This window comes from Scedosporium apiospermum, assembly GCF_000732125.1.
Source record: "Scedosporium apiospermum strain IHEM 14462 chromosome Unknown SEQ_SAPIO_0055, whole genome shotgun sequence".
NCBI lineage: Eukaryota > Fungi > Ascomycota > Sordariomycetes > Microascales > Microascaceae > Scedosporium > Scedosporium apiospermum.
Genome location: NW_015971756.1, coordinates 401080 through 423582, shown reverse-complemented (window position 1 = coordinate 423582; position 22503 = coordinate 401080). Strand labels below are relative to the sequence as shown.

Below are 22503 nucleotides of genomic sequence, written 5' to 3'. Positions count from 1 at the left end.
AGAGAGGGCTGTTTTCCTTTTCCTTTCCGAGTGGGCGATTATTTTCCCTTCCCGGACATGCGAGCAGCGGGTAAAATGGTTGGACCGGGGGTCAAGGGACAAGGGTGTTTCCTGCGTATGAAGGAGAGGTCATCGGTGTTCCCTTTCAGGAGCTTGGCGATGACACTTCACGATGAAGGCATTAATGAAGGAAAATTGAATATGGGCTGTTGGCAGGAGGCTTGTTGGGGAAGTGGGCGGGGGGCCTGAGAAGTTAAAGCCGACAAGAGTTGAGGTTGTTGATATCTCGTCATCTTGGTCATTGGGCAGGAGCGACAAGTCCTTGTGCCTTCCATGAGTTGATACTGCTCAAGCATTCCCAATTTCCAGTGTTGAACTATCCTCCTTTAAGAGCTCGCACCTGCATTTTCATCACCTAGAAAATAGCACATGAAGCCTAGTTTATCATTATAGTGCCCCAGATTACACAGCACCGCCTGACCGGGGCGGCATCGACCTTTAACCTCCAGCGAGGAGAACAATTAGAACACGCTCCTCTATCGGCCGTTGACAGACGGGACCCAAATAGGTACAGCGAATGCACACAGGCGCTACGTGCGGGGTAAATTCAGAAGCCTGGGCTCCGGGTAAGAGTACAGAGAAGAGAAGAAGACGGGTGTCGGGGTAATCGGAAGAACCAGGATGGCGTGGACCGAATAACAGCCAAATCTGGGCCCGGGAGTGGTCCTGATTCGTGGGGAATCTCTCGCCAGGGACCAATGCTTTTGAGGTCAAGGTATACAGGAAACTGGGATCATGGACGTGGATTATCAGATCAAAATGGCAGGGTCTCGACTGCGGGGGAGGAGGAGAGGTTCGAACTGAAAGTTGGAGGAACTGTCAAAAGGGTCGGATTGGCATTGGCATTGGGGGATCGTGGGAAGATTGTCTGGACCAGACGGAGCCCTTTGCATTTAGCCGCGAACAACCTCGCCGAGTTGAGTCGTCGGCTTCTCTAATTAAGGTACCAGAGACTGGAAATTGATGAAAAACTGTGCTGGGATATTGGGATATTACACTACGTCCTGTTTCTGATGGCACGGTACGCTGCAACCCAAATATCTGGATACCTCTACCCGCCACTTTCATGAGAAGGGCGAGCTCATGCGTATGATATATGCTAGCAGTCGAGCTTGTTTGTGATCGTGAAGAGAGAGAGCCACATGGCATGGCCCGGGGTCCAAATCAACGTTGGCCCATGGGTGATGGGGAATCTAAATGGGTTGCTTGTGGTTTCGCTTACATGAATTCAACTGTGATTAGATGTAAGTGTGCCTAGTAGCTTGGGGCACGAACCGCTCCGGTCCACTCATGCCTTTCCCCTCACCTTCAATCAGTCCTATCGTGCGAATACGGGCAATGATGAGCAAGCCTGTTGAAGGCGACACCAGTTACGCGTTCACACGTCTCACTTCTTCTCAGCACACGATTTTGATATTGCAATTGTAGTGTACATGGAACTATTAATAGGTTCCCTCTTAGCATTTGTCCCTTCCTATACCCTCCCATCCACCATAATCGCTCTGGTACCATCATCTATATCGCAAGAGGCTATCACCCAGGCTATTGCAACTGGTGCCCAACCTTCCCCTGCTCGTAGATTTCCGGGCACCGCCTGAGTTTTCGGCCCGGAAGTCCTTTTGCCTTGTCTTGTCCCGGCGCATATGAGCAAAATCATAAAACCGTACTCTGCATTGGGCCGGTCGCAAACTTCATCACAGCTTCAGGAATTTCCGTCCCAGACTCATAGCTAGTGGGGCGTTTCGATGCCATAATACTGGATTATTTTCTTCCTTCGAACCACAACCTCACCTCCAAACTCACTGAACCAAAGCGTATCTTGGTAACGCAGCCATCCTCTCCTCCGGACTGATATCTGCATCCGAGTAAAACATCCGAGATTTCTCCTTCTTCGACTTCTTCTCCGGAACTGCCCCTTCATCCTCGGCCTTCTTGGCGGGTTTAACACCCGCCTCGGCCATGCGGATGAGTCGGTCAATATCGTCTCCATGCTGCGCAGCTCCGGAGACAAGCTCGTCTACCGTAGAGGCAGCGCCGGAATAGCCCGGAGGTGGTGCCCCAGGACCACTCCAGTAACTTCCGGGGTAGGCCGGGCGTTGGGGGAGACCCGGAGGAGCGGGAGATGTTCCGGTCGGCCTAGCTGGAAGCGATGACGGAGGATAACTTCCAGGATATCCGGGCTGTGCGTAAGCGGCGCCTGGAGCTCCGTACTGTCCCTCTGCGGGATATTGTTGTTGACCTGCGGGATAAGGTTGAGTCTGTAAAAGGAAAAGAAGTTAGCTTCATGTTGCGCAGCATCCGAAGTATGATGCCAACAACTCACGTATGCACCTGGCGCGGCGCTCGCCGCGCCGTTCGATGGAGATCCACTCGTCCCAGCGGCCTTCTCCGCAGCCCTCTTCGCCCGCCACTCTGCAAGCCTCTTCTTGAGCTCCTCGGCCGTCTCTATCTTAATCTTCTTCTGAGGTTTGCCGCTCTGACCCGGCGTGGGGTTGCCCGTCGCGATCCGCCGATCCTCTTGCTCCTGATAGAAAGTCTGAATGATTCTGTTCCGGTGCTGTTCGAGGATATCTTGGGGAATGCCCTCCATTCCAAAGATTTCGACATCGAGGCCTTGCCTGTTAGGCAGTGCATTTTCGACTTGCGTTAATGTCTCCTTGTGGACTTGGTTCATATGAACTGAGAGACCTGGTTGGGAGTCACCCCCTCGTTAGCTCCGTGCATCTGAAAATTCTCGGTACTACAAATTGTATAGAGGCTGAGAGAGAAGAACATACCTCCTGCTGTGTTGAGGCGGCGACCGCATTCCTCGCATTTGAAATGCTTAGCCTTTTGGTGTGATATCAAGAGCTTGAGATCTTCAAAGTCACGCTCGCCTATCCAAACGCATTAGCAATCTTTGTATATCCCATTTCTGCAAATACACATCTCCAGTGTAGTCCATACAATAATAGCACCATGGTCGGCCCAATACCTCCTCGATATCGGGGTACTTTCTCTTCTTCTTGCCCATCTTGTCGAGGCGGGCCGATCGGGTCGCGCTTCTGGAGTGACGGTCGAGAGTGTAAGGCGATGTGCTTCACGGATGCGGGAAACGAAAGACGCTAAGTAGCAATCCGCCGAACGGCAGCGGATTTCCTAAAGGTGATGGGCAATGCGTGGATGGGGATGGCTGGAGGTGCCAATTGAAATCTGGGCCCTATTACTTCGTGTCGCGATGGCGACTGGCGCAGGTTCAAGCTCGCTCAGCGATGGGTCGGCCGAATAATTTTCCGCTATTAGTTTAAGCGAGTATTATCCGCCACACCTCCTGTGGGCGCAATGCTCCTCATCTCATTTCACATCTTCACGGGTTTAAGGGATATCTCTCCATCAGACCGTCCCAGGTAATTAATTGATTGCACTTCGAAACCAAAGGTGTTTATCGGCCGTCATACCGGCGTCCGCGCTACACCTACGAGTGCACATCTCCGGAATGCAGCTCCCAAGCGGTCGCATGACCCTCCCCAGCTCCATGAAAGGACTGCTGGGTGCATTTTCCATAGAAGCCTCTATTAGTATTGACCGAGCCTGTGCGAAGGAAGCCCGTAACATTTTTATCTGCGAAGCAAGGTGAGGTCATCTTGCATGTTGGAGGGGATGGATATATGAAAGCCCCTACTCCAAGTTGAAGGGGAACTCGACCGTGGAAAGAAAGCTATAGACTACATTTCTAGCGCTGGGGAGGTTTCTCGGTTTCTCGGTGTATTATATTGGGTAAAGCGCATGTGCTCCTTTAAGAGTGCTGCCCAGATCTGTTGGATCAGAGCTAGGTGTTTTGTGAATCTTTTGACCAAGGTTTGTGTTCGACTCCCAATGTCAAGTAGAATCCGATGGCAAAGTGTTGGGGAAGCTCAGTCAAGTTGCTGATGCGCATCTTCCATTCACGATGACGGCATCCGTTCTTGGTTTTGCCCATGATCTTGTAATCTCTTCTGCACCTGAATATGTTTCGAGCTATGCAGACCTCGTGACAGGAGGACTTCGAACGTAACGCTGTGGTGGACACAGTGGTCTGTATCTTAACGCATTTTCGTCCTTTTTTAATTCATTTTTTTATTCCTTTTCCCCTTCTTCTTTTCCCCCTTTCTTGGAAATATACTTTTAATAGCCTTATCCGTTGGTATTTGCGTGGACTAGAGAATGCTTTAATGGAGGTAGCTGCTCAGCGAGATCATGTCACAACCTGTCGCCAAAATCCGAGTAGAATCAAGGAGCGATGTACGTTTCACAGGATTTGCTGGAGTGGTGATAATCTTGATGTTGAAGGTCTGTATTTTCATGGCATTCGACAAAGCAGCTCCATCTACCGAGGTCGCTTCCCAGATATTATGTGAAAATAGGCTTGGAACTTTCTAATCCTGCCGGATGACGTTGAATCTTCCGGGTTGACTTCAAAGATTACACGTGGGGCCCGGGCCGGGGACGGAATTAGAGATCAAGACAAAAGGAAAAGGAACGGGTGACGTCATAGTCGGAGCTGCGCCAATAGGCAATGTTGGAGCCTCTGCATGCAAAGTATGAGAAACCCTCCATTCCGGGTAGTCCAAACCATCGATCGCACAGCCGGGGGTAGGTCGCCAACAGCTTGCAGGATTTGTTTGACTGGGGTCGGTTGTGGTCACGTCAATTCCGGGGGGGCGACAGAAGGATTACTGGCTCTACGTCATCGGTATCAGGGTGGCAGGCCAAGGCCATTGAACTGACAGATTGATGTACAAAGTACGAGGTAAGTTTAAACTAGATTACTCCGTACTCTGAATTCGCAATTCGAAACACTTGCCAATTGTTGACCCTTCCTGGCTGCATCAATTGATCTGCGGGGAGGATGGAAAAAGCAAGTTGCAACATCCTGGGTCGGATATCGACCAGTTGCAAGGAACACCTCCAGCCGATTTGAATCTGCCGGGTCGTCATCCATGTCTCCCCCACAACTCCAGGCGGGGGAGAAAAAAAACCTGCAGTAAGGGTCTCATTTACTTGGGTATGACAGAGGCCTAGAATTTCAAGCATGGCATTGAATCTTGCTTGGGGATGTATGCTGGCATTTATTGGCTTGCAGTATCTCTTGAGGGGTTAATCAAAACCCGAGAGCTGCGACCTACAAAGTAGGGTACCCAGGTACTTACTCCAAGAAAAACATGGTAAATTGCGGAAGGGTCTTGGGCGACGTCATTGATAACAGGGATCCGACGGTGCGAATGTATTTGCTCAAGGTTCTAGACTCACCGAACTCGCACTTGAATGCCGCCATTATCCTCTGTATTTCTTGGTTCTCGTGCGTCTGTCTTGAAGTGATGGATACAATGCAATCCGAGCCAAGGACAGACCAGCAGATAGCAGATGATTATCCGCTTCTAGGAAAATCCCACATAAAATGTTCGTCAAGGTCCCTCCTTGTTTCTTACAGGTAGAGTCTGGGTTGTTGCCACTTGTGGTGAGATGGTCCTCGTGCATTCGCAATCACAAAGACCTGGTGATCTCCGGAACTCTTGGCCAAGTCTCACTACGGCCGGTTGGTCCGGGCGAGAACCAACAGAGAGAGGCAAGGCTGCGGAATAGAATATGAAAAGCAAATCAGATGAAATTCTACATAAGATAGAACATATATGAAGGAAAATAATAAGAGAGTAGGTGGCTGTAAAAGCGGAACCAGTTCCTTAGCGTCCTTGGGCTGAACCCAGTTATCAGCAATTGCTTTTTTGTTCTTTGTTGCGCAGTCTCTGATTTGGCTAGTGCCATGGCAATCGAGGGAGCGAGGCAGGTACCCGTAGACCTGACCTTGCTTGTAATTGTATCCCCCAACCTGGTTTGAGCATGTGCCCATGCTCATATTGTTCTGCGACCCATCTTCCCACGACTGGTAACACATTCGGCAGCAATAACATGGTTTAATCGATGAGCTCTAGTCTTACTCCGTGGTCTGCCTCCTACAGCCCGCTTGCGAGCCTGCCTGCCACTATTGAATGTCTCTCCTGCATTGTGATTAACGCTACCTATTTGAGGTAGTGGCGCCCCGCGGGAGGTGCGCCGCCGATGAAGAAGTAGCGAAATGTGCCTTTCCCTGGTTTGGTGTCACAGGCCAGGATACTCTGGGGTCTGGATACTTGGACCTTCCGGCGAAGCGTACCGAAGTCTACAGCTGGATGGTCACGACTTCGTCTGAAGTAGCTAAGCAGGCAGCGACTGGTACCAAGGCGCTAAGTTGATCAATTCAATGACGACACTAACCTTGCCTTCGTTCCCTACAAAGTCTACAATACGGATGCCCCGATCAATGTCACTTTGGTCGCCGAACACTGTGACGTTGGTGGATGCTACAAGTTGACTCGCTCAGTGCAGTCAACTGTACTTCGAAGTGGGCGTTGATCCCCCTCGCCTTTCGCGCTTGTGATTTCTAAGGCAGTGGTCAAAGGTAGGTTTTGTTACTTCACAAGTGGTTCCCCATGGTCCCGCTTTCCCAAATTTTGTCAGAACGTCAGTCTGATGCGAATGTATTTGATCCCACGGCAACTCTGCGATCTCCACCTTCCCCCAGGCCGTCTGCTCTCTGTTCCTTCCCCCTCGAGACTGCTTCTCCATCCCAAGCTTGAAGCTTGAACCGATTCTTTATTCCCATCCCCCTTTGGCAATTCTCAATCTATCATCTCTCCTCCTCAACATCACGATCCGTTCCTAAAGGTTTACACCTCTCTCTCTATATTTGTTATATCACTAGCGGTTGCCAGTATAGCGAACTTTGCTACCCTGGATCAAGCGCAATTCCCGACTGGACCGGCATCTACACCAGGGTACTCTGCAACCTTCCAAGGTCGATTTCTTGGCCGTCCTTTTCCGCCCCTCTTGCATGCGACAGGCAAGGCGACGACACCCTTTTCCTCAGTTCGTATGCTTATTACCCAACCAACGCCCAGCCCCTAATTCTGCTTGTTTTTTCTTCCCTTCTCTCGCTCTCTAGTTTTCTGTTCTCGCCTTTCTCGCGTATCTATTGGCGTTCTATTAGTGTGTATTTCTTTTTCTCGAGCCTCCAAGGCTTTTCTTTTTACTCAGCCCTTTCCGTTCCATTTTCAGACCACTGCCGTCATCGCCCCTAGCGGTTAGATCATTATTGTCACTGTTCCTATCCTCGGCCTGACGATTACGTCCTACAGCCCTCACTCGGCCTGCAATTTGATACACTGGTTCGCCAAAATTAACCTCACTATTAGACCCATTTCCACAACCCCGGTTCGGCCATTGTCTCCTTAAACGTCATCGACTCCAACATCGGCGCTTAATAAGACGCTCCAGCTCCTTCCCCCCGCCCGCATCTCTGGTCCCGCCAAACAATTAAATACGTGGGAGGAAAAGAAGAGGGAAAAGGGCTTAAAACAAGGAAGACTGGAAAAACAGGTTTTCAACCTTCTTGTCCGCGTAATACAGAAAGGAGGCCCGATCGATTCCTGCTTGATCGCACTTGCTCTCGTCGTCTCCAAGGGAAAGAGAGAGCGCGAGATCATTGAATCTTCTTTTTTTGCTTCCCGCTGTCCGCGCGACGACGTAAAGGGCATCGAGATCAAAGCTCGCCGAGACGAGCGAGCGAGATCCCATGAACGCCATGTCTACGATACAACAACTCAAAAATTTCATCCGTCATGGTATGGCTTCCTTTTCTTCCGTTTTCCTCCAGCGGGCTTTTCTCTACTTACTTGAGAGTCTTGGAGCGCGCTTTCGCTGGGACGCATCTTTGCCGAAGACATTCTCATTGTCTTCTTTGAGACTTGATTGCACAAAATATAGAAACGCAATTTTCCGCGGAAATACTAACTCATCTCAAATCTGCGCAGGCAAGCAAGCTCGTGTTGCCGCCGATGACGCCTCCAAAAACCCGGAGGCACCCCCCACTGGGCAGGCAGCCAAAATTATCCACCATCACGCTGTCTCAGATCCAGCCGTAGTCAACGCCAAGTCTAAACGGATAGACGAGTCTAAGATTGCCAAGCTGGTAGCCGAGGAAAATGAGAGCAAATCCAAGTTTCCGAAGTATCCCGCGCTTGAGCGATGGCAATTACTCGAGAAAATGGGTGATGGTGCCTTCAGCAATGTCTACCGCGCCAAAGACCGACACGAAATTCATGGCGAGGTGGCTATCAAGGTCGTGAGAAAGTATGAGATGAACAGTCTGCAGGTAAGTTTTCAGCCGGAGGTGCCTACCTATAGATATAATCACTCTATAGGGACGGTCTCTCAGGTCTCGTTTTCCTCATGTCCAAGAAAAATAGAATGGAAGAAGGCATCTTCTTCCTTTCCTACCGTCCCACCTCTTATCCCTTTCTATTTCATTTCGGTTTTACCAACCAGAAGGGTTTCTTCAATGGAATAGGGCAACAGGCATCTCCACCCTGACTTCAAGAAGGAGCCCAAAGCTGCAGAGGTGCGGATATATTTCATTAGCTGTTTATTTCTACTCGGAATTTTTTTTCTCGCTCTTTTCGCACATCCTGAGACCACTCTCTGCTCTTTTTGTCGAGTGACGGGACCTTTCATCCTTTTGTTCCTTGCTTCTTCTCCCCTCCGCTTCGTCCTTGAAAGGCGGCGCCACAACGATGATGTTATCAGACCAACAGCAACGTTGATGACCTGGAATACTTACATTGTCGTTTACATAGCGCGCCAACATCCTGAAAGAGGTCCAAATCATGCGGCAGCTGGACCATCCCAACATCGTCAAACTCATCGAGTTTTCCGAGTCGAAGGAATTCTATTACATCGTCCTCGAGCTTGCGCCGGGCGGCGAGCTTTTCCATCAGATTGTCCGACTTACCTACTTTAGCGAGGATCTGTCTCGCCATGTCATCACTCAAGTAGCCAAGGCTCTTGAATATCTTCATGAAGAAAAGGGCGTCGTTCACAGGTATGTTAGATATGCCGTTGCCGCCCTGCTTTTGTGTGTCGACATGTTGCCATCGTGGGAAGAGTGTCCCAGCTTCGTGCGCAGTGCAGGAATTGCCTTCACTCGCTACAGTTACCGGCTTCACCTCATCCCAAAGGCGATCGTCTGATTGTGTTGCTTACCATGTATTATGTAGGGACATCAAGCCGGAGAATATCCTTTTTAGCCCCATTCCGTTTGTACCAGCGAAGCACCCACGTCCGAAACAACCGGGGGACGAGGACAAGGTTGACGAGGGCGAGTTTATCAGGGGTGTTGGTGCTGGAGGCATTGGTCGGATCAAAATCGCCGATTTCGGACTCTCCAAAGTTGTGTGGGAAAGCCAGACTATGACCCCTTGCGGTACCGTCGGGTATACAGCCCCCGAAATCGTCAAGGATGAGCGTTACTCAAAGTCGGTAGACATGTGGGCTCTGGGTTGTGTTCTGTACACTCTCCTATGCGGATTTCCACCATTCTATGACGAAAGCATCGAAACGCTTACAGAAAAAGTAGCGAAGGGCCAGTACACTTTCCTCTCTCCGTGGTGGGACGACATTTCCAAATCTGCTCAGGAACTCATCCGCCATCTCTTGACCGTTGATCCTGACAAGCGCTACACCATCAAGGAGTTCCTCGCTCACCCGTGGATCAGGCAAGCAGGGCCCACGCCAAGGGAAGAAAAGAAGAACATCCTGCTCGAGAGTGTGGCTGCATATGAAGTCGGTAAAGTTGTGGACGGCGAAAACAAATATGACTTTAGGTCACCAGCGGCGGTAAATCTTCGAGAAGTCTTCGATGTCAGCTACGCGGTGCACAGGCAAGAAGAGGAGGCCAAAATGAGGAAACAGCTTGGTATAAAGGTTGGAGGGCCCGAACACCTTAGCGAAGTGACCGAGGCAGACGAGGAGCAAGAGGGTGCGGATGTTATTCAGGGCCAAGCGGGCACAAAATCCCTCGAAACGAGCATGCGCAACACCAATATCCGAGACCAAGACACCCAGCATGAGAGGGGAAGAGAAAGGACACAAGCCCCTGCCCATCAACAGGAGAAAGGCTACGGCCAACACTCTGCTGCCGTCGCGGCTGCCGCCCGTCAGCAAGTTAGGGAAAGGCAAAAACAGAAGGGTGCGTTCGAGCTAAGCTTGGACGGCGCAACGCTTCTGGGCCGGAGAGGCATGAAGCCCGCGACGAGGGTTGGTGGAGCGTAGGCATTCTCCTCCTCCTCCCTTGGGTGTTTTGGTTGCCCGTCAAGAGGAGGAATGTTGGGCAAATGGTATTATAGGAGATTATCATAAATCACCTACACCTGAAGGCCGAATGCGTGCTGGAGTACACTGGACGTGTACGACGGCAATTGCGCCGATATCCCTTGCGCTCGGCGCGGGTGCTTGTCCGCATCTTCTTCTTTCTTCTTTCTTCTTTCTCTTTCTTTGGTTTTATTGGCTTATGAATTCTGGGATGGCGTGGTCGTTTCAAGGCATATATAACTTTTCTTTTCTCACCTTTAGTGCGAGGCATCTCGTGGTTTCTCGCGGAGCAAATCATTGGCGCGGAGTTGTTTTTATAGGAAACCGGGGAACAGTGTGTTTCGTGTTCGCTCTCTCTATCATGTTTGTTTACCTGTCGCAATTTGTTTACTCAATCATTGTGCTTTTGTCGACTCTTCCATTAGTTAGCTAGTTCTAATTGGGGGCATTTACTCCCGTCCTTGCTGGTGCGTCTCGCGAGTTGCTACAATTGGTTCTTCGGAGCGAGTGTAGTGTAATCCTCCATTGTAGTCTGCGTCTTCTGAGCTGCTTTACACCAAGAGTGTTTGTATGAACGGGCTGACGTTGGGTGGATATGGAGTTGAAATAGTTTGATTGCTTCGTTTTCCATACATTAAAAACAACCAGATATATGTATATATCACGAGTAGACAAGAAATCTAGATTGCCCTCCTCAAACATGCTGGTCATTCTATCAGTCCGTTCCACCGAACTCCTGTTCTCCCTCCATGGGGTTCCCCCATTCTCCTTCCAGTCAAATATACACTAAAAGCTTTCCGTTTCTTTTCCTCTTTGATTTTTCTCCCTTTTCACCACTCAGCGATCTCGCCGGCCTTAGGCTTCTGCATCCTGATTACCTTGTCGCAGTTGAGGAGGCAGAGGGGGTCCAAGGCTTGTTTGATCTGTTTCGCGCCAGCGGCGAATTAGCTTAGCCGCGCAAATGACAAGCTGAGGAGGTGTCTGGTTTGTTAGGGGGTAAGATTTTTTTTTTTCCCCTTTGGAGCTTACCTTTCTCATGGTGTCTACAGTGGATTCTCCGAGTTCGTGGGGGAGGTAGTCTCTCTTTACGAGGCCGACGCCGTGCTCACCCTAGAGGCGGTGTGTGTTAGCATACTTGGATCGATATTGAGTGATAAATTGGGTTGTTTGAAGGGGGGAAAACAAACCGTTACAGTTCCTTCGAGCTCGATAGCTCGCTTGACCATCTTGTGGACGACGTGTTCGGCCTTTAGCCTCTCCTTGTCGCCGTACATTAGAATGACTAGAAAGCCAGTTAGCAAAAAAACCTGAACCGAACACACCCGGGTCACGATAAGACATACTGTGGAAGTTGCCATCCCCAACATGTCCGACAATGGTACCAAACAATCCACTCTTGACCATGTCCTGCTTCGTCTCCTCAATAATCTGCGGCAACCGACTCATAGGCACGGCCACATCCCCCGTCCAAACATGATCCCCCTCCTTCCTCACAGCCATAGCGCTCCAAAGAGCCTCCTTCCTCGCACTCCAAAGATCATGCTGCTCCTCCTCGCTCCTCGCAAACTCAAACGTGGCGCTGCCCGTGTCCCGCGCCAACTTCTTCACCTGGCCCACCTGCTCCTTGACGCCGTCGGGCGTCCCCGCGAACTTGAAGAAGAGCGTGGGCGCCTCGGTCCACCGGCGCTGCGTCATGCCGGCGTCGTTGATGCACTTCATCTGATTGTCGTCGAGGATCTCGATGGCCTCGATGGGGATGCCCTTGCCGACGACTTGGGCGACGCAGTTGGCCGCGTGGCCGATGGAGGGGAAGGAGGCGACGGCTACGGAGGTGTGGGGGGGTTTGACGGTTACTTTGAGGGTGGCTTCGGTGACCAGGCCGAGGGTTCCTTCGGAGCCGATGAAGAGCTTGGTGAGGTCGTAGCCCGCTGAGCTCTTACGGGGGCGCTGGCGCGTCTTGATGATGGTGCCGTCGGCGAGGACGACCGTCAGCGAGAGAACCCACTCGCGCATGGTTCCGTAGCGGTAGGCGTTCGTCCCGCTGCACCCCGTGCCGATCATCCCGCCGATCATGGCGCCCGGGCCCGGATCGGGCGGGAAGAACAAGTTACTCTCGGCGAGTTGATCGTTGAGGCTCTCCCACCCGACGGCGGGCTGCACGACGACGTCAAGGTCATCCTTATGCAAGGCAACGACCTTGTTCATGCGTGCGAAATCGACGCACACGCCGCCGCGCGTCGGCGTAAAGTGGCCCTCGAGGCTGGTGCCGCCGCTAAACCCCACGACGGGCAGGCGGCGCTGGTGGCAGATCTTCATGATCTCGGAGACCTCCTCGGTCGAAGACGGGTAGACGACGAGGAAGGGCTTCTCGTCGGGCTTGGCCGGGTGCGAGGACCAGACGGAGGTGGCGTGGTGCTGGAGGTCGTTCTCGGCGGTGCTCACGTGTTCTTTGCCGAGGATGGCGACGAAGTCGGCCCAGGCGGCTTGGAGGTTTTCGACGTTGGCTTGGTGCTTGGGGGGTTGGGTCTTTTCGAGGGGGAGGGTTGAGTCTGATTCGGGTTCGCGGGGGTAGAGGGTGCCTAGGTAGTACGAGAGTCCGGTTGTGAAGAGGAGGGCTAAGGAAGGGAAGTAGCAGCCCATTGTTAGCAGGCACGAACTTCTTCCTTTTCCAATTGAGATGCTAACGAGTTCGATTTGCTCAACTCACCAAAGGTAAAGCTCCACCTCGAGCTATCAGCCGTCTTCTGCCTATGCTCCGACCACCTCTCCATCTCCTCCTTCTCCCTCTTCAACCGGTGCGAGATGCTCCCCATCATCTGGCCGCGGAACGACCGGCCCGTCTTCTCCTCGTGGGACGGCGGCCGGTCCTTGCCCTCCATGTCGGACATGAAGCGCGCTTGTTGTTGCGCCGCTCGGAGCGCCGCAGCGGTGCCGGAGCGCGCGGGTGGCGCTAGGGGCGTGCGGAAGCGGCGCAGGGCCATCTGGGCGGGGCGGTTTCGGAGGGTCATTGTTGGGGTTGCGAAGGAGAGAGTGGGAGAAAGGGGAGGGTAGGCAGGAGGGATCTCTCCCCCGTTTTCGAAGGACGGTTTGGACTGGGTAAGGAAGAAGGCTCGAGTGTTTGACTGCGGGAAAAATCTGTCGGAGCTAGATCCCCCGGTACGAACGAAAAGAACAAGACCGGACAAGCAAGGAAATGAAAAGAAGAAAAATACAACACACCCAGAGGTCGGGTGGAGGAACACAATTGAAAGGAAATGAAGGGAAAAAAAGCTAAACCCGCCTTCGGTGGGAGAAGCGAAGCAATTATTATATCAGAGGCAGGAAAGAAGTTGCTGAGGATTTTGGGATTTTGGGGGAGGAGCAACGGGCGCAATTGGATCCAATTGGGTTTCCCCAGTTTGAGCTTAACTTACATGTCAGATTCTTAGGTAATCACAAGTACAGGTATACTTCGCAGGCAACAGATCTCAACCAAGGATTTTGAGCCATTGCACCACCGAACCACCCCGGCAGCCACGGCAAGATTCGAGGGATTTTCTGCAAGCACGAGGGCAAAAAGGGAAGGACGTAGAAGAAAAAGCAACGTCGGCCAGGCGCGCCGACAACACACACATAAACCCCCAACTCACGCCAGGTCTCGACGGCCGCTTCCGAGCCCGAGAAAGGCCCGTATTGGCCAGCTAGGCCCGGCAAAGACGTGATTGCAGTAGGGCTGTAAACTGGAGTGCCGGGCGAGGTATCTATCTGCGGATTATTATTGGAGCGCCTAACTGCGGCGATCCTGATCCTGATCCTCGGGAGGCGGGGGACCCTGAGATCTCGAGGACCTCGGCGTGAGTTTACCGCCGTTAGGCGGAAAGGAATGCTACTCTGTGATAAGATCTGGCTAGTGCCAAATGGCTAAGGACGCGGGGAAACATTTAATGGACTTTGACTTAGGCATAGCAAAGAGACTTATCAAATATTACGTGTGAATGGAGTTCATATTGCCTCTAGTCTGGGGGAATAACCGTAGCTTAAAATCAAGAAAGGAGAAAAAGGGGAAAAAATCTCATGAACAAGCATTGCCCGAATACCGAAACCCTCAGTCCAGTCCTGCCTGCCTGCCTACGTGTGTGTATGATGCGAACCAACCCATCACGGCCCTTCAACAGCCTCAGCCTCTTCGCTGCCTACGAAGGGCGAAACTTCCACAATTTCGGATCGAAAACCACATCAAACGAAACATGGTTAAACGTCCCAATCGCACAGCTCAAATCATGATACCCCTCCAACCCCGTAACAGGCAACACAACATCCGAATCCTGCTCCTCATGCAAGCTCCACTCCCCATCAAGAACGCCATCCCTCGTAAAGAAGCATGTAGTCTCAATACCGCCATCAACACGCTCAAACGTCATTCCGACACCGTAGGTCTCGCCCCTCTTAAACGGCGCCGTAAACGACTGTCCACCCCACGTATCGTTGACGTACCTATGGCCATCGTCGCCGTGAATGGCCATACTCCCACGATGCCAACCCGGCAATCTGAAATTCGGATACGGCAACGCTGTGAACCCCAACGCCAACGAAGTCTCCTCGCGCCGACTATCATTCTTCACAAACACCTCGTAATACAGCGTATGCTTCCTCCCCGTAGCCAAAGGCGAATGCAGCGTCACGGCATAAAGCGGCGGATACCCAATAATACAGCTATCCGGCGCCGTCCTCGGCGTGCGACACTCCCAATGCCCCGTCGTCTTCTCGACCAACTCGCCCGTGAATCCCCACGGCTGCATGAGCCGGATGTTGTGCACCTGGAGGGCCGCGAGCGCGGGGGGGTCGAGCGTGATGGGCGGCGTTAGGGGATACTGCTGGCACCACTGCGCGCCGCGCTCGGCTTCCTCCTCGGTGGCATTGTTGGCGGGGCTGCGGTCCCAGCCGCTGAAGAAGGCGGGCGGAGGGGGGAAGAGCGCGGTGTCGGGGACGGCGTTTTGCCAGTCGTGGGCCGTCTTGGGCTCGGGGTCTTGTTGGCCCGGCGGGGGGCCTGGGGGAGGCGCGTAGTGGTCGGGCGGGGGAGGGCCGGGCGGGGGAGAGGCGTAGGTCGGTTGTTGGGAGTGGGAGGGGGGAGGGCCGGGGGGAGGTGCGTAGGTTTGGGATTGCCGCGCCGGCGGTGCGTACTGGGGAAAGGTGGCGCTGGGCTTGATCTCGTTGGCGGGCCTCGGGGCGAGGTTCTCGCCGGAATCCCGTTCCTTGGAGCCGAAGCCGAAGCACATGGTTATGGCTGCTCTTCTCTGGAGATCGAAGGTTTTTTAACTCTCTTTTTTTTTCCTGTGGCGAATGAGAGTGATCGCTTGCTGCGATCCTTGGTGCGTGAGATGGGCCTTGGGCCTAGCTATATTCAGAGTCGATCAATGATGATTGTCCTTTTTTGGCGCTCGGAATGGATGAGAAGTAGAAGGTGCAATGAAACGCAGCGAAGGTTGCACAAGAGAAGCGATCAATGCCTGGTTGGTGTTTCAACTTTGTTTGCACCAAGAGTTCAAGGACGGAGAGAATTGGAATGGGAATGGGAATGGGAGAAGGAGAAACAGAAGAGAAAGGAGAAAGGACAGGCCAACATCAATAGTCTTGGTGCTCAAGCAATTTGATGTTATCATACGGTGGCTGTGCTAGTGCGAAGCAGCCAGAATCCAGCAGCCAGTAGCTACTTCGTACACTACATGCGCTATAGCAAACGTGCCATGTGCTGTGCTAAGCTAAGGTTTGTGGTCCGTTCCGTTTTTGAGGGTCTCGCACCCGCTATGAATAACAAACACAAAGTAACATTGAACATAGCAAACTTGATTTCAGTGCATACGTCAAGTGCAGGCGGAGCAATCAGCAATCAAACGGGGGGGTTTACGAAGTACAGATCAATCAAATTGGAGCACCACAGTAAGCTCGCGCATCTCAGCCAATCTCAGGGGTCCTCAATTCCAGCTCAGCTGCGGGATCCACTGGAATGCGCCATTGTGCTTAGTGCATGCCACACGTGAGGCGGGTTTCTCCAGTTCCTGGTCGACGCCAACTTGTTTGGTACAAGCGCAAGCCACAGATGTTCTTGGCTGCATCTGAAGTATCCTCAAAGCATGCTAGTCTGGGCTCCTTGATATTATCGGCTCCGCGAAGGATTGCTTCGTACGATGTGGATGTGAGAAGGATGAACTGATTATCCGAGGTATTCCATTGATCTCCGAGGCGAGCGTCTAGTTGCTTCTAAGAAACGCTCTGGAAACTCAGCCATGGCTCATGGTCGATATTGACCTCTATGAAAGTTACATTGAATATAAGTTTACAAAAGTTAACTTTTCCCCGCCCAAGTCTTATTGTCTTGGAGGTGACGTCACGGCGCTGAGCCACGCCAAACATCAAGACCCTCAATGTTACACACCCCCAAGGCACCAAACGTCAATGTGCCAGCTCGAACGCCCAGTTGTGCCAAACATAGCCTCAAGGCATCCGTAACTTCTATCCGTAGAACCCCCGTACCTTCTATCAAAAATCTAGAAAATTCCAAATAAAATGAAACCGGGGGGGGAGACCAGTCTCACAGACCCGTCTCACTCACTCACAGCCTCCCCAACATTCGGATAATAAAACGCCACAACCCCAATAATCGCATACGTACACATCAACAACGCCCCCTCCAAATAATTGCTCCTCCCATCCAACACCAAGAAATTCACAATAAACGCCGAAACGAACAAACATACCGTCTCGAAGAGCGTGAAATAAAGCGTCATCTCCTTGTCGAGGATCCACCCCAGGATCACCACCAAGGGGGTGACGAACAGCGCGATCTGGATCGAGCTGCCCACGGCCACGCCGATCGCCAGGTCCATCTTGTTCTTCATCGCCACCGTGATGGCTGTTACGTGTTCGGCCGCGTTGCCGACGACGGGGAGGATGATGAGGCCGATGAAGGCTTCGCGGAGGCCGTCGGCTTGGACTACTTCCTCGATGGAGCCGACGACGTATTCGGCGCAGAGGGCTACGAGGCCCGTTGAGATGAGGAGGAGGACGACGGCTGCGGGCGTCGAGAGCCGGTCGTGCGGGTATTCCTCGTGCTGGAGGGACTCGGCCGCGTTGCCTCCCGTGAGCGCCATGAGGGGCACGTGGGGTGGGAAAAGCGCGCCGGGCGCGCGGTGCGGGGGGGGATAGGGCTGGTTGAGGCGGTCGGGGAGAGAGTTCGTGCGTCGGATGCCGTAGCGCACGCGTGGGACGGGTCCGGGAACGGGTCCAGGGGAAATTTCACTGGGGTCGGGGTTTTGCGCGAAGACGGGAGGGGCGAGATTGCGCACGTTCCTGACAGATACTCCGCGGATCGCAAAGGGGCGGCGCGGGGGCTCGGGATTAGACGTAGATGGGTTACCACCCTCGCTGGCCCTGCGCGGAGGGACTTCCTCGTCCTGGTTGGCAAAGTCGACTCGGCGAACGTCTGCATCCGGCACCTGATCCAAGACGATTGCCGGAGTAGCTTCGTTGGACGCGTCCCCGGCAGCATTGCCCGCTTCATCATGCGCCGCATGCTTCTTGTGATGTTTGTGATGTCTATGGTGTTTTCTCCTCCCAATATGTCTCTTTCGTCTCTTGGGCGCTTCATCATCGTCGTAGCTCTCATTGCCATCGTTAGACTTGGCCTTGGCGCGCTTCGAACTCGATCCCTCAAAGCCTTCGCCGTCTACTGCCTTCTTGCCGTTTGCCGTTCCATCCGAACCAGATAAGCTAGAGCCCGAGCTCGGCCGACGCGCCCTTCGAAGAACCTTTTTCATCTTCTTGCGAACCGTGTGGCTCGAGCCATCCGACTCGTCAGAGGAAGAGGATGACGAAGAGGAAGAGCTGTCGTCGGAACTCGACGTGTCCAGCCAAGCGGCTGCGGGGCCGGGGGTGGACTGGGCATCGACGATGTGCTGAGGCGTGGATTCGTACATGTAGGCGTGGGATTTAAGCTGGAAGAGGAGGTAGATTAGATACACGATGAGTAGGACCTATAGGACCTGTTAGCTTGTACGAGATACGGGAAAGAAGGGGGTAAAGCGGGGACGGGGAAGTGTGGAAACATACGATGCTGCAGATGCGGCTGATCTTGAGGGATTCCGAGTCCGCGAGGTCCTGGTCACGGAATGACGCGTGAAAGGCCGTCTACAAGCCATTAGCAATGAGCTCACCTCCACTCCAAGCTCAGGAAAACTTGGAAAACGTACCGGCAGGACGAGACTGATGACGCTCAAACTGAGCAGGCAAGCGCTCATCTGAGTGACAGTAGCATTGTAAATCTACAATCCCGTATCGTCAGCTCCGAGGTAGATTCAATGGAAGCTCAATGATTTGCCCACCTGTTCCCGGAAACGCAGACCTCCGAGGAAGAAACACATGCCAAGGATAAGCAACAAGTTGGACAAGATCGAGCCTAGAAGCGATGCCTGCACAATGCGAATTTGTCCCTAAACGACGTTGAGCAAGACCCGTTAGTACTGAGTCTCCCAGAGAATGGGCCGTTCCGTCCCCCGGCTTCATGCGGTTCATGGAACATACCTTTGTAAGGGCAATGCTATATGCAGTCAAGACAGCCACCTTGTCAGCCAAGCCTCCATCACCTCAGTCCAGGGAACTGCCTTCACTTCTATTGGCGATAACTTACATGCTATGTCCGAAAAAGTCAGTAAATTCCTCCCAATCATCAACGCCTACAATCCCAGTTCAAGCTTACAAAATAATCAACTCAACCGCATTCCCAAATGTAACATTCAACAAAGCTCCAACCGTGTCCCCCAGCTTAACAGCCACCGACTCGGTCGCATGGCTCAGCAACCCGGCAAGCGGCACGATGGCAATGCAATTAATGGCAAAGACCACGCCTCCGTGGATGCCCGGCACGTACTCGACAATGATGCCGACGGGCACGAACACGAGGAGCAGGTTGACCCAGCTGTGTAGGAGGACGTTCTTGACGTTGCGCAGGAAGCGCTGAATCAGGGTCGGCTTTGGGCCTTGGGGCGGGGAGCTTTCCGGGGAGTCGTCCGACGGTTCGGGCTCCTGGGCGATGGTGGAGCGGGTATTGGTTACCGCGGCACCGGCCAGTTCCTTTTCGTCTGCGCCATGAGGAGCACCGGAGGATGTCTTCGTGGAGGAGCTAGTCACATCGGGCTGGTCGCGATAGCGAGGGAGGACGGGTTGGTCGCGAGATTGGCCAAAAAGGCCGTGTGCTTTGGAGAAGAGACTCGGCTCGGCGCGAGAATCAGTCGCGTCGCCGGAGGCTTCCTTCATCGAATTTAAGGCGCGTTTCTGGGGATCTTCGACTTTCGGTTCGGGTAGAGGCTCAAACTAGACGCGTATTTCTCGATAACTTGGGCGGATTGAAAACACGAAACCAACGCTGAGCTACGTGAGTGAGTGCGCGACGAGGCAAATGTGTGTGAGGTCGAAGAGATGTCGCACTTTGGGGGGAAGATTTGAGTCTTCAGGCGGGAGTCAGAAAAACGAAGACCAAAAATAGAAAGAGAGCCAGGCGACTTTCACGTCATATGAACCCGATTGATGCTTCAAACTGATGAATTGGCTGGATTTAGCGTGTTTCAACTACAAAGGAAAAAACCGAGGAAGGCACGTAAATAATCTACTTTTACACAAACGACCTTGATCTTTCGAACCTTCCCTTGTTGCGCCTGACCAATTATCGCCACTGCACTAATCCCGGCCAGGAAGACCAGGAACCTTTAAAGTAGGGAGTGCTGACAGGACGAGTCTAGATCACCCCTTCAGCGCACGATGCTGAAGATCAGTGATAAGATCAACCGAGGGCTAAACCGACACTAACACCACAGGAGACGAAAGAGTGTGCGAAAGAAGTTGCAGGGAGAAGTTTGAGCTGCAGTGGCGCTCAAGCTTGCTCAGCCTTGATGGAGCTGGTGGAGCACTGGAGCCAGGCTAAGGACAGCTGAAGCTGAGGTTTCTCACAATAGTGTACTTACGAAGTAAACTAGAATACAACGAGAGCTTATTGCAGGTTTTTATTGGGGAAATAACCTAATTATTTTTTTCGAATTAAGAAAAACACCGTCTTCTTGACATGAATTCTAGGTTGTTGAAGTGAATGTACATGACAATCGATGGCGACCGAATCAGCTTGACATCATCAATTGATGATGAAGGCGTGTACAGACAATGAAGGATCATCGGAACTTTGGCTTGGCAGAGTGAGCCACAGCTGGCGTATGTGTACGTAGCCTTACCGCCCTGAAACGATCGACCGTAAACCCGCTCGCCACCGAAGACGCGGTGCGTGCGATGGCTGGCCGAACGAGCCCAGATCCAGATCACATCGCGTTGCTCCGTTCCTCCCAAAGCTCTCGAATCATAGCCTCTGGTGACAACTCGACAAGGAGCCAATGCGGTCCATTTGTTAGCAGCCCCTTCTTCGAGGGCCCTCGTTGTCTTGAGCCCCCGGTGAATTCCAAGGACAGGATTCAAACGACAGGTCAAATTTCTGGATTCTTCAAGCAACTCTCAATTCAGACAACTCTCGATGTACCCCAGAACTATGAATCCCAACACCAACCTTGAGTAGAAAATAAAAGAGTCAAAGTCTACACCGTAGCCTCTCTCCTGGCGCATTTATCATGACACGTTACTCCCGCATAGTCTTCTCTATCCTAAGAAACCCCCGTATCACACTCAATTCCCATCCTCGCCGAATACCCAAGGCATCACCGCGCTCAAGATGCTTCTCAACGCGCCCACCGCTCGCCACCCCAGGCGATCAAGAAGAATGGCAGCCAACATATAACTGGATCCCGGACGTCGAATCCCTCGAAAACTATATCCCCGGCGGCTACCACCCCATAATGATCGGAGACGTCTTGCACGACCGCTACCGCATCGTCGACAAGATTGGATATGGGGGCTATTCCACGGTGTGGCTCTCGTACGACACCCGCCAGAAGTGCTACGTGGCTCTCAAAGTTGGAACAGCAGACTCAACCCTCCGCGAAACGGAGACCCTACGAGCCATCTCTTCACAGACATCTATGCCTTTCCCTATCTGCTTGGGCCGTGACTCGATTCCTTCACTGCTGGATGAGTTTGAAGTCCATGGCCCGAATGGAACCCACCAGTGCTATACAATGACTCTCGCGCAAGGCGACCTTAGAGCCATTTCCTTCAGCCGGCTCTTCCCTATCGATGTTGCGAGAGCATTGTCCGGAAGAGTTGCGCTAGCTGTTGCTTATATCCACTCACGGGGCTATGTACACGGAGGTATGTAAACTATAGTCTGTCGTCTATAGTCTGTCTGTCGGCAAAGTTGATTCAGTCTCTCATGGAACGCTACACAGATGTTCACCTCAAGAACGTACTCCTCAAGCTCTCATCAAGTATCAATGAGCTCTCAATCGATGAACTCTATAAAAAATACGGAGACCCAGAAACCGTTCCTATTACCCGGTGCGACGGGCAGCCTCTGACGCCAAATGTCCCCAGCGAAGCAGTCGTTCCTCTGAGTCTCGGAGGGAGGGAGGATATACGCAAGTTCTCGCTATCTGACACGTCTATACTTCTCACCGATTTTGGTGAGGCCTTTGCACCAGGTTCAGAATCCCGCCTCGGAAAGGACTGCCATACTCCGTACGGCTCCCGGGCCCCCGAGGCTCGTTTTGAGCCGGACGCACCCCTGTCATACCCGTCGGACATATGGAGCCTGGCTACTACAATTTGGGAAATCATTGGCATGAAGGCCGTATTCAGCAACGAGTATGTGCCCGCGGACGAGATTACCGCCCAACACGTAGATGTGTTGGGGCCTATGCCCCAAAGTTGGTGGGAGCGTTGGGAAGCGCGCGCTCAGTTTTTCACCGATGACGGTCGTCCGTGCGGACGAAGCGAGCCATGGCCTACTCTCGAAACCTGCTTTGAAGACTATATCCAGAAGTATAGACGAGAGGAGGAGGCTCTCGGAGTATTCGACGAAAAGGAGAAGGCTACGATTCTGGACTTGATGCGTAGGATGCTAGCCTACCGCCCGGAAGACCGTCCGACGGCTGATGAGGTTCTGAAGTCGGAGTGGATGGTGAAGTGGGTGTTGCCCGCCGTTGAGCGGAGCCAAGAGACAGTGGAATGATTGCTGTCCTATCTCCTAGTCCTCACAGGACAGAATTCTAAGCTAAATAGCTCACGATAGGCGTATGTACAAGCGGGGAATCTAGGCTCTCTCTACATGTATAATAC

At 52.6% G+C, this 22503-nt stretch overlaps 5 protein-coding genes and 1 pseudogene across 5 annotated transcripts; 2 read left to right on the top strand and 4 right to left on the bottom strand.

Moving 5' to 3' along the window:
* Window positions 1-1859: 1859 nt before the first annotated feature.
* SAPIO_CDS1330 (uncharacterized protein) lies at window positions 1860-3073 on the bottom strand (the record flags this gene model as incomplete). The annotated part of the gene is made up of 4 exons (XM_016784626.1): window positions 1860-2318; window positions 2384-2748; window positions 2838-2936; window positions 3007-3073. The coding sequence occupies 4 exons, from the start codon at window positions 3071-3073 to the stop codon at window positions 1860-1862; spliced, it is 990 nt and encodes a 329-aa protein (XP_016645742.1).
* A 4623-nt stretch (window positions 3074-7696) lies between these two features.
* On the top strand, window positions 7697-10221 carry SAPIO_CDS1329 (uncharacterized protein; the record flags this gene model as incomplete). Its single annotated transcript, XM_016784625.1, has 4 exons — window positions 7697-7736; window positions 7926-8266; window positions 8748-8992; window positions 9168-10221. 4 exons carry the CDS (start codon window positions 7697-7699, stop codon window positions 10219-10221), a joined length of 1680 nt encoding a protein of 559 aa, XP_016645741.1.
* An 869-nt stretch (window positions 10222-11090) lies between these two features.
* Window positions 11091-13268, bottom strand: SAPIO_CDS1328 (Glycolate oxidase; the record flags this gene model as incomplete). Its single annotated transcript, XM_016784624.1, has 5 exons — window positions 11091-11183; window positions 11290-11370; window positions 11448-11542; window positions 11604-12875; window positions 12968-13268. 5 exons carry the CDS (start codon window positions 13266-13268, stop codon window positions 11091-11093), a joined length of 1842 nt encoding a protein of 613 aa, XP_016645740.1.
* A 1164-nt stretch (window positions 13269-14432) lies between these two features.
* On the bottom strand, window positions 14433-15515 carry SAPIO_CDS1327 (annotated as a pseudogene; the record flags this gene model as incomplete).
* Window positions 15516-16257: 742 nt separating this feature from the next.
* SAPIO_CDS1326 (uncharacterized protein) lies at window positions 16258-19548 on the bottom strand (the record flags this gene model as incomplete). The annotated part of the gene is made up of 7 exons (XM_016784623.1): window positions 16258-16497; window positions 16995-18269; window positions 18346-18423; window positions 18486-18557; window positions 18618-18725; window positions 18817-18832; window positions 18992-19548. The coding sequence occupies 7 exons, from the start codon at window positions 19546-19548 to the stop codon at window positions 16258-16260; spliced, it is 2346 nt and encodes a 781-aa protein (XP_016645739.1).
* A 1352-nt stretch (window positions 19549-20900) lies between these two features.
* Window positions 20901-22396, top strand: SAPIO_CDS1325 (uncharacterized protein; the record flags this gene model as incomplete). The annotated part of the gene is made up of 2 exons (XM_016784622.1): window positions 20901-21537; window positions 21615-22396. The coding sequence occupies 2 exons, from the start codon at window positions 20901-20903 to the stop codon at window positions 22394-22396; spliced, it is 1419 nt and encodes a 472-aa protein (XP_016645738.1).
* Between the last annotated feature and the right edge of the window lie 107 nt (window positions 22397-22503).